The sequence below is a fragment of the Phascolarctos cinereus genome, unplaced genomic scaffold, assembly GCF_003287225.1.
Source record: "Phascolarctos cinereus isolate Bilbo 61053 unplaced genomic scaffold, phaCin_HiC Scaffold_1;HRSCAF=81, whole genome shotgun sequence".
NCBI lineage: Eukaryota > Metazoa > Chordata > Mammalia > Diprotodontia > Phascolarctidae > Phascolarctos > Phascolarctos cinereus.
The window spans coordinates 242,934,786-242,949,149 of record NW_027555514.1 but is presented as its reverse complement, the minus strand read 5'-3'; the positions used below and the strand labels follow the sequence as shown (position 1 = coordinate 242,949,149).

At 35.9% G+C, this 14,364-nt stretch overlaps 1 protein-coding gene across 7 annotated transcripts in view; it reads left to right on the top strand.

Annotated features, from left to right (window-relative positions):
* OSBPL8 (oxysterol binding protein like 8) overlaps positions 1–14,364 on the top strand; it is a 208,459-nt gene that overhangs the window by 121,145 nt on the left and 72,950 nt on the right. Inside the window, exon 1 of one of the 7 annotated variants that reach the window (XM_078146363.1) lies at positions 7,048–7,207. The exons of the other annotated variants lie outside the window; for them this stretch is intronic. Within the exon in view, the coding sequence (XP_078002489.1) occupies positions 7,063–7,207 (145 nt within the window). The 5' untranslated portion in view covers positions 7,048–7,062. Of the gene's footprint in view, positions 1–7,047; positions 7,208–14,364 lie in introns of those variants that run through there. 7 annotated transcript variants of the gene reach the window in all.

The following is a 14,364-nucleotide window of genomic DNA, read 5'->3' as shown; positions in this document are numbered from 1 at the left end:
GTAAGATGCCTGTTTTCCCCACTCCTTCCATGTTTGTAAACAATTTTTCTCATATATCCTGCTTATATTAAATAGTAAGTTCCTCCTTTTCTCTCATAGATTTACTAATTTATGCCTTTTCCCTTTGTTTTGTTTTCTTTTTTAAAAACCAGCAAAGCCAAAACAAACCACACCTTGGCTCTGGTTTACCTTACTTGCCTCTCTTTGTGACTCTTGAAACCAGTAGGATTTCAGAAGGACACCTGTCTTCCATTCCCCAGTCTTCATTCTACTCCAAGCTTCTCTCCTGGTTCTCCATACTCTCTCTCATAGGCCACAGAAGCTTTGGCTTCCTGCAGGCTCACTTCAGTCCAGTCTCTGAACTTTTCACACTGGAAAGACCCTCTCCCCTGGGAGCCCCTTTCTCTCATTGTCTGGTTCTGCCCAGAGCCAGTTTGCAGCTTTATAGTTCTGTGACTAGACCTGTGCATAAAGATTGGACTGGCTATGGTATTTGTAATGTGGTTTAGAGGCAACATTGCGTGTTAGGAGATTGTTCTTATAGTACAGGTGAAAACTGATGAGGACCTGAATTAGAAGAGAGGAACTAAGAATATAAACTTCTTGAGGTCAAGGAATCATTGGGTTTTGTTTTGGTGTCTTCAGGTTTATTTAAGCCCTGTGGTGGTGGTGGGAGTGGTGATGGTGAAGGTAAGTCTTTAAGATTTGTCAGTCAGTAAACATTTGTGAAGCTTTTGGTATGTGTCAGGCACTGTGCTCAGTGCTACAGATATAGAAAAAGGGCAAAAGTCAGACCCTGCTTTTAAGGAACTCACAGTCTAATGGGGGAGATAACATGTAAACAACTAGGGATAAATTAAATTTACAGGACAAACTGAAAGTAGTCAGCAGAGGGAAGGTACTAAAAATTAAGGGGGAATTAGAAAAGACTTGTAAAACACTTTCCATATACTCTCTAATTTGGTCCTTACAACAATCCTGTGAGATAGGTGCTATTATTATGTTCATTTTACAGATGAAGAAATTGAGGTTTAGAGAGGTTAAGTGATTTGTCCATGGTTATACATCTAGTCAGTGTGGGAAGCTGGATTTGAATTTGGGTCTTCCTGACTACAAGTCCAGTGCTTTATCCATTGGGCTACTTAGCTGCATATTGTAATATACTAAAAATTATTTTATAACGTTTACTAGATAGGGAAGGATGGAAATGGCCAATTTTTTCATTTGTTTTCATTTACAGTACTCATACTAAAAGTAAGATATTAACCTCTGACACTGTGTGACCTTGGGAGGTTCACTAAATGGTACCTAGTTTCTCATCTGTAAAATGAGGGAGTGGAATTGTATGGCCTATGAGAGCCCTTCTAGCCCTATATCTCTGAAAATGTGATGCTGTGACCTGAAAGGGTGATCCAGAAACAAACTTGAATATCTGTTTACTAATTGCTTACACTTGTAAAAAACATTAAATGCCATGGTGGAGTATAGCTATTGTGACATACAAAAAATTAAAATGTGACTTTGTCATTGATATATATTGTAATTTTTTTATGTGGGAAATCAACCTTTTAGATTTGGAAAATAGTTTGGACTTAGAATCTTTATGAAATATCCTACTCACTTCCAAATATATCACATTTTGAGAGTAACAGGAAATCATCATTTTAATCCAGAAGTTTTTCCTAAAATTATAAAAGGATGTTAAAAGAGGTTTAAAATCTATATTTAGGGGAAGAAGTCTTAAATTTTAAAAAATTACCATGTATACATTTGAGTAAATTTACTATATATTTTCATCATTAAGTAATCTCTGTTTCTGTGGCAAAATAGAGCCTTACAGTTTCTTTATTCCCTTTGTTATCTGAAAAGCCAGTCACATTTTGAAGGAACACTTGTCTCTTCCTCTTCATGTTAAAATATAAGCATTTGCCCCTTTTTATTGCTCAGATTTGTTTACATTTGAGGGTTTTTCTTGTCTCCTGTGTTTGTATTTTACTTAATTCTTTTCTTTTCTTCAAGGATGCTTGAAAGTTCTGTTTTGTGTATACCCTGTGGTATATTCAACTTTGCAAAATAAATTATTTCTTTGTTTTAAGTCTCTATAGTTTCTGTTTTGGAATATTTGAAGATTTCTTGTAATTTATATTAATTGCAATTTAATCTTGTATCATCCTGACTGTGTTTCCTTGGTACTTGGACTGTTTCTTTCTGTCTCGTTGTATTACTTTTTCTTTTGACCTGGAAGCTCTGGATTTTATCTGTGATTTTTCTAGGCTTTCTGTCAGGAAGTGACTGCTGGATTCTCTGAATTTCTGCTTTACCCTATGGGTTTTTTTTTAAATCTTTTTTTTCCTCTTTTAAAAAAAATTATTCATTTTAAACTTAAATACAAAACAAGGGGAAAAAAGAACATTTCCATGTACACAGCAGAACATAGAGGATTCAATATAAAATCATGAATTTCCATTTCAGACTGTTACCTTTTTTTTAAAAGCTAAATAATAAATACTACCCATTTTTTCCAAGCTATCCAATTTCTCGGTGCTTCCTTCTAAGTTTTCTTTTGTTCTCTGCTGTGTACTTTTCAATTTTTTTCCTCCCTCTCCCCCCCTCCCCTGCCCTAGAGAAGGCTACAATTAAACACAAATATACATATTATACACACACACACACCCCCTACACATATATACATATATTTATATGAAACTATACTGTACATACATCTGTTAATAAGTTCTTTCTCTTAAAGGGGATAGCATCTTCCTTCATAGGTCCCAGTCTTTCCATGTTTTTCCAAAATCAACTAGCTCATCATTTCTTATAGGCAGTAATATTCCATCACAGTCATATTCCACAACTTGTCAAGTCATTTTCCCATTAAAGGGCATTTATCATTTTAGCCATTTGATAGGTATAAGATATCTCAGAGTTGTTTTACTTTGCATTTCTCTCATCAGTAATAATTTAGAGAATTTTTTAATATAACTATATATAGTTTTGATTTCTTCATTGAAAGATTTCCTATTCAGATCCTTTGACCATTGTCAATTGGGAAGTGACTCGTATTCTTATAAATTTGACAAAATTCTTTATATATTTGAAAAATTTGCCTCTTGTCTGAGACTGTCTATGAAAAATTTCCCACAATTTTCTTCTAATTTCCTTCTAATCTTGACCACATTGGTTTTATTTGTATGAGAACTTTTTAATTTAATATAATTGAAATAACCCATTTCACATCTTACATGCCCTCTGCTTTTAATAGATTGGGGGTAGTTTTCTTTTATGATTTTGTGAAGTATGGTGGCATGGTTTTTAGGATGTCTACTAATTTTTAAATTATCTCTCCCCAACCTGTTTCCTAGGTCAGTTGTTTTTGATGGAAGACACCTTATGTCTTATTCTATTTTTTCCAACCTCTTGACTTTTAATATTTACTGTCTCATGTCTTTCTGACTTATAATTCCTCCATTCTATTTTTTAGTGTATCTCTCATTGACCTCAGATTTTCTACCCACTATTATCTTTCCAGTGGTTTTCCTCTTATTTCATTTTGTTCAGATAGTTTTATAATCCTTGTAGCCAAGCCATTTATTTTTCCTCTGTGACTGCTTTACGTTGTTGCTGTTACTTTTGGGGGGGGTTGCTTCTTAGGCTTCTTTCAATCCATAATGTCTCTTTATTGTGTTCAGTGTTTTCTTCACTTTACTCATGTCTATAGCCTCAAGTTCTGGTTTGGGACTCTGTGCTTAGGTTGCACTGCCCTCCTTCCTGCATTCTTGAAGGACTCAGGGAGGGTCTGCTTGGTTCTCTTCCCTCTCTAGTCTGGATGCTTGCTGCCTCTGCCATGGTGGATGTGTGGTGGCTAAAGCTATGACCCACCCTCTGTAGTGATACCTGGCGTCTTGCTTAGTCCCCCCACGATTTGAATCAGGTTTTGGCTGTGCCCCCTTCTTTGTCTCCTCCTTGCACAGTCCTCATTTGGGAGTTGGCTCTGTGCCTTGCTCTGGACATGAGAGGTCCCAGCGAGATAGTGTTCATTCTGCTGGTCATAGGCCTCCTCCATGACCCCAAGCACTTTATTCTACAAATGGTGCTCTGGCCCTGTCTCCTATGGTTTCTGCACTGGCTGTTTGGTGTTCTGCTCAAGGTATTATCCTGACCCTGTCTCCTGCACTGGCCCTAAGTGTGTTGCTTGAGACTATGCAATCTGTCTCATCTGGCTTATTGCCACTCAGAGAATCTGCAGGCTTTTCTGGAAGTCTTTTTGCTCACCTTTGGACTGGATAAAGGTGCTTATAGTTATTTCTCTTTGGTTTTCTCATTGTACCTTCTGGTGTACTTTTAGAACTTTATTGGAATGTCTGTGGGAGATTTGGGGCCATCTAGGCACTGTCATATTGCCATCTTAACTGGAAGTACAGGGCCTAACAGTTTCCATGTTTTGATTTTGTTAATTATTTTTAAACTAACATTAAAGGATTTTAGCATTGTAACTTATGGTGGCCTTTGCAATATTAAACTGTATATAACTTTGGAAAAATGTACTATTAAGGTTAGCAAAGTTGCAGTAATACGCTTTTCAGATTCAACTTACAAGTATTATCTTCTTTAATCTTCACAATAACCTAGTAAGGTAGATAAGGTAGGTTACTGGTGAGGCCAGAACTAGAACCAGAGGTTTCCAAATTGCTAGTGTCATTCCTAAGAGAGGTTTTTTTTTGGCTTTTTGGTGAGGCAGTTGGGGTTAAGTGACTTGCCCAGAGTCACACAGCTAGTAAGTGTCAAGTGTCTGAGGTTGGATTTGAACTCAGGTCCTTCTGACTCCAAGGCGGGAGCTCTATCCACTATGCCACCTAGTTGCCCCCTCCTAAGAAAATTCTTAAAGTGAATATTAATTTTTTTTTTGCCAAATAAGCATTTAAAAATCTTTGTTGAAATGAGGTGTTTCCGTACCATTGAGGAGTGCATGAGATAGCACTGTAGAAATACCTAAGTTGTTGATCATTTGAAGAAATCAGTATTTGCTTTAGAGAGGATTAGGCTTATGATCAGTGAGCTTGGGAAGAGGGAGTGCAGTTTAGGAAGAGGAGTGAGACTTAATGGAAAGTGATGAGAGGAAAGTATATCAGCTAGTAATAAGATTGATAGCAGTTAGCATTTATATAGTGCTTTAAGGCTTTTGGAGTGTGTTAGAGATAGTATGCCATTTCACAGCTGGTTTGTAAGGATATGGAAAGAAGTTGTGTTACAGTTTTTTCACATTGCTTTAAGCCATTGTGATAATGTTATCATGTTTTTTTTTAAGTAGGGATTGTTTTTGTCTGCTGTATACTGTTAGCTAGAAGACTGTTTGCCTGCTTTTGTCATGCAGGGCAGGAGATAAAGTTATGGTATGATCCAGCCCAGGTGGAAACTAGAGAAGCTGTTTAGACCTTTCCTTTCCTTGCCTTTTGTAAGTTAGAAGTTGTCAAACTACTATATTAAGAGTGAATTCTTCTCTCCGCTCCCCTCTTCCCTTGAATGTATAGCATCATTTCACAGAATAATGACTTTTTTCCCTTTGATTCCAGAAGGAATAAATACATTGGATATGTCAGTGACTTTCAGTTTCTGCAGTTCTTAACCTGGGGTCTGTAACCTTGTTTTTTTTTTGGTATTTCGACCACTGTATTTCAATATAATTGTTTTCTTTTGCAATCTTATGCATTTTATATTATGCATTTAAAATATTATTGTGAGAAGGGTGCATAGACTTCACTAAGCTGAGAAAGGGGGGCTGTAGTACTAAAAACGTTTGTGGACTTCTGTTGTCTTGTAAGAAAAAGGAGATAGATGTAAAGTTTATGCACAGCAGGGAAGGACACTTCATATTGTGGGAGGACATAGAAAAAAATCTTGACAAGTAGTAACTGAATCAGCTGCTGTCCAGCTCACTGGGTGCTAATTATCAGGTAGGAGAACTTGTGATCAGACTAAACAAAAGGATAGGTACAGAGCTAATGTCAGCTAAGATAGAATCATCAGATTTTGGATACTATTAGGTGAAATTTTTTTGACATTTAAAATTATTTAGGAAGCTGTCAAAATGGTTTTGCCTTTGATAACTAGTATAAATTGACCTTCTCTTTGCTTTACTGGTAGATTTAATGATATGGCATATTAACCAGTTTAATATAATAGTTTTGTAGTTTTGTTAGGAAAGCAGCTCAAAATGCAAATATGTAGAGAGTTTTAAATGAAAGGCATGTGGTAGTTGATTTTATGGCAAATATTTTGATACATTTGAAAAATTATAGATTATATCTTGGTAAAATCTGTTTCTGGGGAGCCCTTCTTTAGTAGTTCACTTTAATGCAAGATCATTTTAATCTGTAGTTGATCATTTGCATTAACATTGTCATTCACATTTTTAGCTCTGTTAAAGCTGAAACTAAGTGTTCACTGCTTTTGCTGAAGATGTCTTTGGAGCATGGTACTTGAGAATAGTTTTTCTTAGGAATTTTTAATTATGGCTGAAACAAAAGGTGGACTAGATATACCTCTAGAAGTATCTGTTAAATACAAACCATGTTCTGTTTTTGTAGTTGTTTCTGAAGTGTGCAAAGCTTCATAGGGAAAGAATAGGAGATGTGGGTAAGGGGGGGAGGGGATTTAAAACAATGGCTGTGGAGTAAACCTTCAGTTCTTAAAATGAGAAGAGAAATTGATTTCATTGCTGCAATCCCCAAGTAATGACTGTTGTTTTGTGTTTCTAAGGCAGCAAGCAGCAGTTCAATCGAAAGTGTGATCAAATGTGAAATGGAAGGGAGAAGCCTTTCCGGTTTATCAATTAATTTGAAAAAAAGCAGCAGCACGGCTTAATGCCTTTTTCCATCCATCTCTCTATTCTTGTCTCGGTTTATTGCTGATTTGACAGTCTTCTGGTCCTTCTCTTTGCTGTTGTGTATTTGTCCTTTGTTTGTACTACACTAGAACGTAAAGGAAAAGGCTGCCGTTGCTATCCTGCCGTTCTAACTAGCCTCCAGTGTGAGCATATACCTTAAACAGAGCTTCTAAGCCATGAAAGAGGAGAGTCCACAGCGACGTAGGTTTTCTTCCTGTACTGGGGTTTCGTCTCTTGTATTTCCTCCACGAGTTGATGGCCGCAAGCTTGTCCGGAATGCTTCATTTGGAGGATACAATGAACTTTCCCCTGCATTGCCAGGTTTGTTAGTTTTGTCTTGAATTTTTGTCTTATTAGGCAGATTCTTGGTACTTAAGTAAGCCAAGTGTTTTGGCCTTTTGAATAGCTTTCCTTTTTAGAAAAATTTGTAGTGAAGTATTCTATTTCAGAAGCAGAGATAGGGCCTTTTCCGTTTATTTGTTTATCATCTCTGAAATTTGTCAGGAGAGATTTAAAACCTTGAATTCAATGTATCAGAAATCTTGAGTACTTAAAATAATATGGTTTTACTTTAAATATAAATGTAAATATAATGGCCCTTGTCTGGTAAAATGAAAACATTCTCTGAATTGGAGAGAAACTTCTAATTCTGAAATTGCACCAGCTCCATCAAAGGTTTTTGCAAAGGAGTTATATTCGATCTGTCCATTCAGCTGTATTGCAACTATAACAAAATTCACATTCAGTACAGCCTTTAAATAATATCTGAGTATTAGCTAGAATGGAACATTGCTGTCTTTGTAAACTTAGGCTTTGAAATTATTTACTATTTTCTAGACACTGAATAGTACGTGTACCTCTTATCTCAGTTAAGAGTAGAAACTGGTATTTTTAGAATGAGCATTAACAGATGTTTCAAGGTTCAAGATACATGCAGTATGATTAAGGCAATATAACAGGGACATTGAGACAAATTGGTCTTTGTTGTTTAAGAAGTTTCTGTTGCCATTAACAGTTACAACACTTAGGGCATTTGTTTCTCTTTGTGCATAATGTTTAAAGGATTGAATCATGAATTTTTTTTATATACTGCCAAAAATTGCATTTATTCTTTAAACATTTTGTATCTTTATGAAATAAAATTTACATATATACTTTAATATTCATCTGAAAAGTAGTTAAAAATTTGTGCTTAATTCATGTTTACATTTTTTGTTTTATTAAAATACAAGTTGTATATTGTGTTTTGACTCTAAGCTTATATAATATTCTTGATCCATGCTGATACACACACATATATGTGCATATACATAAATACTTATTAAGCTAGTGAAAGTTTCATATAGTTCATTTACAGATGATTATTTGAAATTGTGAATTTGCTTGATAGGCCCAAGTAAGTATCTAGGATTTCAAAGCTCAACATGTGTATTACAAGGAACTTTAGATAGGTGAAATAAGCTGTGCTCAGCCTCTAGGTAGTGTAGTACACCTGCTGACCTGCTTTTGTGTCTCTAGGTTTTTTATTGGTCCATCATGTGTCCTAGTGAACTTAGGCTTTTTACTTATGTAAACATATCTGAAGTAGTAAATCTCATGGTGTCTTACTTACCTTAGAAGTAACCTTGAAAAATTCAGTGTTTTTTGAATTTCTCAGAGTAGTTTAATTATCTGTGGGCCTTTCCAAATAAAGCTTAGTTCCACCGCTGTTTCCCTTTCTGTTCATTTTTCCCTAGGCAGCAAGCTTGGTGACAAAAGCTGATCTTGTTGACCTTCATGCTGTGCCTCTGTGTAATACATGTGAATGAGACTTGTAAAAATACAATTACTGCAGCAGTCACAGAATGTGAAGTTTAACTAAAATGGATTTTTTTTCCTAATAGTTTTGCAATAGCACCTTTTTGCCCAGTCCTCTCTCTTCACAGGTGTGACTAGGAAAGCTTTGTAAGTAATGGATGAAAGGCCGGGTGACATGAATGTAATCACAGTGCGGAGCTTCACATTTTGAAGGGGAGGGGGAAAGTGTTGGAATTTCCTGAGTTTAAAATATAGAAGAAGTTATAGTATCAAATGGTTTTAATAGAAAAGTGAGTAAGCAGTGGGTTTTTTTTCCCCCTGTAGTGCTTGTGGTAGAAGGAAAAAAATAAAGAGACTGTTTTCTCTCCATTTTGTCCTTAATGAAAAGAGAGGACATTTTAGCATGTTTTTTTTTCATCCACTAAAAAGTAGTGAAATTAAGTTGTCTTTTTAAAAAAATTATTTATTTTAGTTTTCAGCATTCACTTTTATAAGATTTTGAGTGCTAAATTTTTCTCCCTTCCTCCCCTCCCCAAGATGGCATGCAGTCTGATATAGGCTTTACATGCATAATCCTATTAAACATATTTCCACATTATTCTTGTTGTGAAAGAAGAATCAGAACAAAAGGTAAATATCATGGGAATGGAAAAAAAAAAGAGAAAATAGTATACTTCGATCTGCATTCAGTTTCCATAGTTCTTTCTCTGGATATCAATGGCGTTTTCCATCATGAGTCTTTTGAGTTGTTTTAGATCATTGCATTGCTCAGAAGAGCTAAGTCTATTAAAGTTAGTCATTGCACAACATTGCTGTTACTGTGTACAGTCTTCTCCTGGTTCTGCTCCTTAAGTTAAGCCTTTTAAAGAACACATGCTGCATTGCCTCCCCCACCACCCCCCCGCCAAAAAAAAAAATCTTAACCTTAATTTATATATAGCCAAAAGTCACCTGTAAGTTCCCTTGGATAGAGGTGGTTGTGGTGGAATGGGAAGTTGCTATCTTTAGAGGCTCAAGGCCTGGGGCGAAGTTTGTCTCGTGTTTATTAGGCAAGTCACTGAGTTTCACAAAGTCTTAGCTTCCTCATTTGTCAGGTTGTAATGATTAAATGAGATAATGCATGTATGATGCTTTATATATTTAAAGCACTCGATATATGTATCAGCCCTTGGCATATTTTTAATGTTAAAACGACTTCTTAAATTATTCCAAACAAAATAGAATGGAACTGGGTAGTTAAAGATAGGTACATTAAACAGGAGGAGTGATACCTGGCATTCTGGTATTAATTAAAGAGATAGAAAAATGAAAATACATAAAACCATTACTGTACAATATGGATAATTAATTTTCATAGCAAATGAACATTAAATTGAGTTCATGTTTTAAGGCAAAAGAGTATAATATGTTTCATTTATAACATCAGCTTTTGAGAAGTCACACACTATATAGTTATATTGTGACTGATTTTGTTTTTTTGATCAGTAGAGGGTTAACTGCTAACTTTGTTAGTATTTCAGCCCTTGTAGTTGAAAATCTTTCTAAAATGTGTTAGTGTGCTTGCCAGCCATATGAAATAGGAAATATTTAATGTAGGTGACAAAAGGTGACATCCAGCAGGCTAACAGTAAGAAGGAAAGTAAGGAATTAAAAGATAAAATTTCCAAAGCCATATAAATCTGACCGCTTAATGTCATGGCTGATAGCTTGGTTCCAGATCACTTTCCTCAGCAATGCAGTGGAGGAAAAATGAGCATTGACCTTGGAATCAGGAGACCCTTGTTCTATTTTCCGTCTGCCACTTTTGCTGCCTTTGTAACCCTTTGACAGGTCTTGTCACCTCTTTCATGTTCAAGTTTTCTCTTGGTTAAACTAGATATCCTCTGAGATCTTCCCAACTCTAAATATATGCTCCTAAAGATGAATTTTGGAGTATTGAACATTTTACCATGCCATCATCTTCTGTAAATTGTTTATTATTTACTGTATTTCTTGGCTATAAGAGATTGGCTTGAATGGGTACTGGTGGTCCTAAGATTTATAGTGTATACCTTTGAAATCTCAGCTAAATGAATAGGAACAAAGCCCTTTTTTGTCATGTTAGTTTTTTGTCTGAGTATGCCAGTTTAGACAGAGTCTGGCTATATGCACATAAATGAAGGTGAAAGAAACACACACACCCTTGCCTTCTTTCAAATAGCAGCTTAAATTTCACCTTCATGAGGCCTTTCTCGATCCCCCCAGGTGCTTAGACTTTTTGTCTTTCATCTACCTTTCATGTGTTCTGTATTTATCTTTTAAGTAACTGTTTCTTTACATTTTGTCATTCCCTCCTTAGAATTAAAAGCTAGATTGTAAACTCCTTCTAGGTGGGCAAGGAGTCTTTTTTGCCCTGCTTTGCATCACTAGCACTTCTGCACACTACCTGTTATATTCTGAGTGCTTGTTGACTAAGTAAAGCTTGTTGGTTGATTAATTGGTATAGAGAAATACAGGAATATATACACAAAAGTGTTAAATGCTTAGAGAGGGTAGAAATTGAAGGTGAAATAGGAGTGAGTCACCAATGCTATTGACACATTTCATAATGAGGGGAGGGTGAGCAGAGGGGATCGCCTAATGAGAAAAGAAAGCTTGATGCGTGCTTTGTGCACAGTAAGCACTTAATAAATATTGAAGACGTGTAGAGTAAAGCAGCATATTAAATATTTGATGATGGTGGGATGACTACAATTTGTTCATTATCTTAAAACTTTAGTCTAGAATCAACATTTTATTCAAAAGGAGAACATTCGTAGGATTCTGAGTCAGAGAACTGACATCAGAACAATAAGAAGAGATTCTTACTGATGTTTGTAGAGTAGATCAAGATCCGGAGTTTTTGCCTGGCTTTGAAGGTAGTTTGAGACGGGCTGAGACTGGCTGTAGGAACAGCTGGCACATATGTGTGTGATTTAAGACTTCTCCACTGGAGCAGCTTGAGCTGCAGCCCAAGAAGCATCCGAGCCCTGGGAAGATCAGTTCTGAGACTTAGGGCGGCTCTAAGAGAACATTTGAGTGATGGTGCTGCCTGCTGAAAAAAGTAATAGATGATGTGTGTAATCCTGACTGAAAGAAAGGTTTCCTCCTGACGCCGCGGTCAGCGACCACTCCTTCTGACTGGTTCTGCTGATCGGCTTTCTGTGGACTAGGAGAAGTGAAAAGAGCACACAATCAGCTTGGTGTTTTCATCACTTAGAGCTTTTGCTTTTGTTCTTGATTTAGAGGGAGGAAAAGCTACCTTCACATTTGCCAAAAAACAAAAAAGCCCAGACCACTGCTGAACAGTCTTTTCTGTTATTTAAAAGATCAAAGTTTTACACGCTTGAATAACTTCAGTACTAAAATCCAATGCATCGATTAGCCCAAGGTAACTTCAGGTGCATTTTGTATCAGTCTAGTTGGAGATAATAAATGATTCTCAATGTCGTAATTAAAAACAAATTGGCAGTAAAGTAAAACATTAACTTTTTTTGATTTGTACATATTGTTATTATTGCTGCCATCATGATACAAAAATAACAGTCACATTTTCTGAAAGTGGCAAATCCTTTTAGCTTGGAGACAGCACAGACTTAATTTTATTTTCAGGAAACAATAATCCTTTAAAAAAACTGTTGAGTACAAAATAAATCAGTGTCTGGCTCCAGAGCTGTACATTAGTTCATTTTACATTATATCCTCATATTCCTGCGATTGTCTACAAGAGATTATACCACGCCTCATCCTCATCTGGATCAAATATCCGTGCATCTTGGCTAGCCGTGTCAGTGCAGTTATTGAAGACTACTCTTTCACCCCTTTTTGCTCCAGAACATAGAAAAGCTTAAATCAGTATCACAAGAGTCAGTGCTACTCACAGATAACGGCCTACATCCCTGGCAAACATTTTTGTGGGCCTTGTGTACCAGTGGGACGAGATTAGGAGTTGGAGTCAAGAGACCTGGGTTTAAGTCCATTCTCTGCCAATTAGTAGGTGTTTGACCATCTATAAAGTGGGAACAATGATATCTTCTATCTGCTATACAGGATTATATAAAATGAGATAATAATACATAATATATTTTGGAAAGTGTAGAGTAGTTATTTTGTTCACCCCCCCACTTGTTAATTTATGTGAAATTAAAAAAATTTCTGCTGAAATAAAAAGGAGTTTTGTGGAGCAGTTTTTATGTAATACTTTAAATAGTATTTTAGTAGAGAATGAATTTATTGCCCAGAATCTTTGCTACAAATCAGTCTTTATGGGATTGAAACTTTTTTTGCATAATTAATAGTTATTGGCGCATTAAATAGTCTTCTGAGTTTTATGTACATACATCATTAGTATGACTTTAAAAATTAAAAAATTATTCTTAAAAAATTAATCTTAAAAGATATTAAAGGAGCCGCAGGGAATGGCTTGATAAAGCTTCTTTGGCTTACAGCAGATGCCTTGGGTTTGGTACTCCCTTTTCAGGTAAATATACTTGTGAAGACTTTAGAGAGAAAGTTGCTTCATCCTACTGTAGAAATCCCAAGTGATGCATTTTTTGTTTTGTGTTCTCTAGATTAAGTTACTGCAGTGTGTATAATTTTGGGTTACCCTTGAATATGACCCATAAACTTCAGCTGGTGCAGAATTTAGCAACCTTTCCACGCGAGGACTTTGACTACATGGAACATTATCTGTGTTGTGCATTTTGTATGGGCGCCCTGCTTCTGGGTGCAATCCAAGGAGCCCTATCAGGTTTGAGTTCTGATTGTTTTAGGGAACATTCTGTTCCTTGCACATTTATCCTCATTGAATTTGGAAGTCTTTGAGATCAGCCTTGTTAACAGTTCTTTGATTTGGAGTTTGGAGGTGTAGGTGGTTTATTTTTCTGGATGACCTTATTTCTGGGCTTGATTTTTGGTTCCAAAACAAAACATAACCATATTTTAAATGAATAGCTTTGTTGGTTTTAAATTGATTAGAAATGTGAATGCTATGAGAGATTCCCTTTATTCTCTATTTTCATTTGAAAATCTTTTAGTTTATGCATGTACAGAATATCTTTGAAGTAACTTATGTTGGAATACTCATCATAATACATTTATTATAATAAGCTGTGAAAATTCTTAATCTGAATATGTAAGAATTTCTTATAGGTGAATTATTTCACTTAATGGTATAGTAAGTCTTAGACTGATTTAGAGTGAAGTTTTAACTTCCTGTATGTTTCAGCTTTCTTAAGATTCTATTTGTATTTATCAAAGAAAAAGATTTAGCATTTAAAATGAAATAATCATCCTTTTTCATAGGGGAAAGAGGAATTGCTCCTCTTCCCCCTCTCTGCGCTCACGCGCCACCCCCCCCCCATGATGTAAAGGTAATTTGATAAAGTGTAGGGCATAAAGTAAGAGAACTGAAAAGGTACATTTTGGCCAATGAAAACAAAGTACTGTATATAGCATGTCTTCTTATTGATCTACTAGAAATTATTTTAAAATGTATACTACTTTGTTATTGTTCCATTCAGTTGTGCCCAAGTCTATGTGACCCCATGGATGGGGTTTTCTTGGGAAAGTTACTAGAGTGGTTTGCATGAGGTACTGAAGCAAATAGGGGTTAATAACTTGCCCAGGGTCATGCAGCTAATAAGTGTCTGAGGCCATTTGTG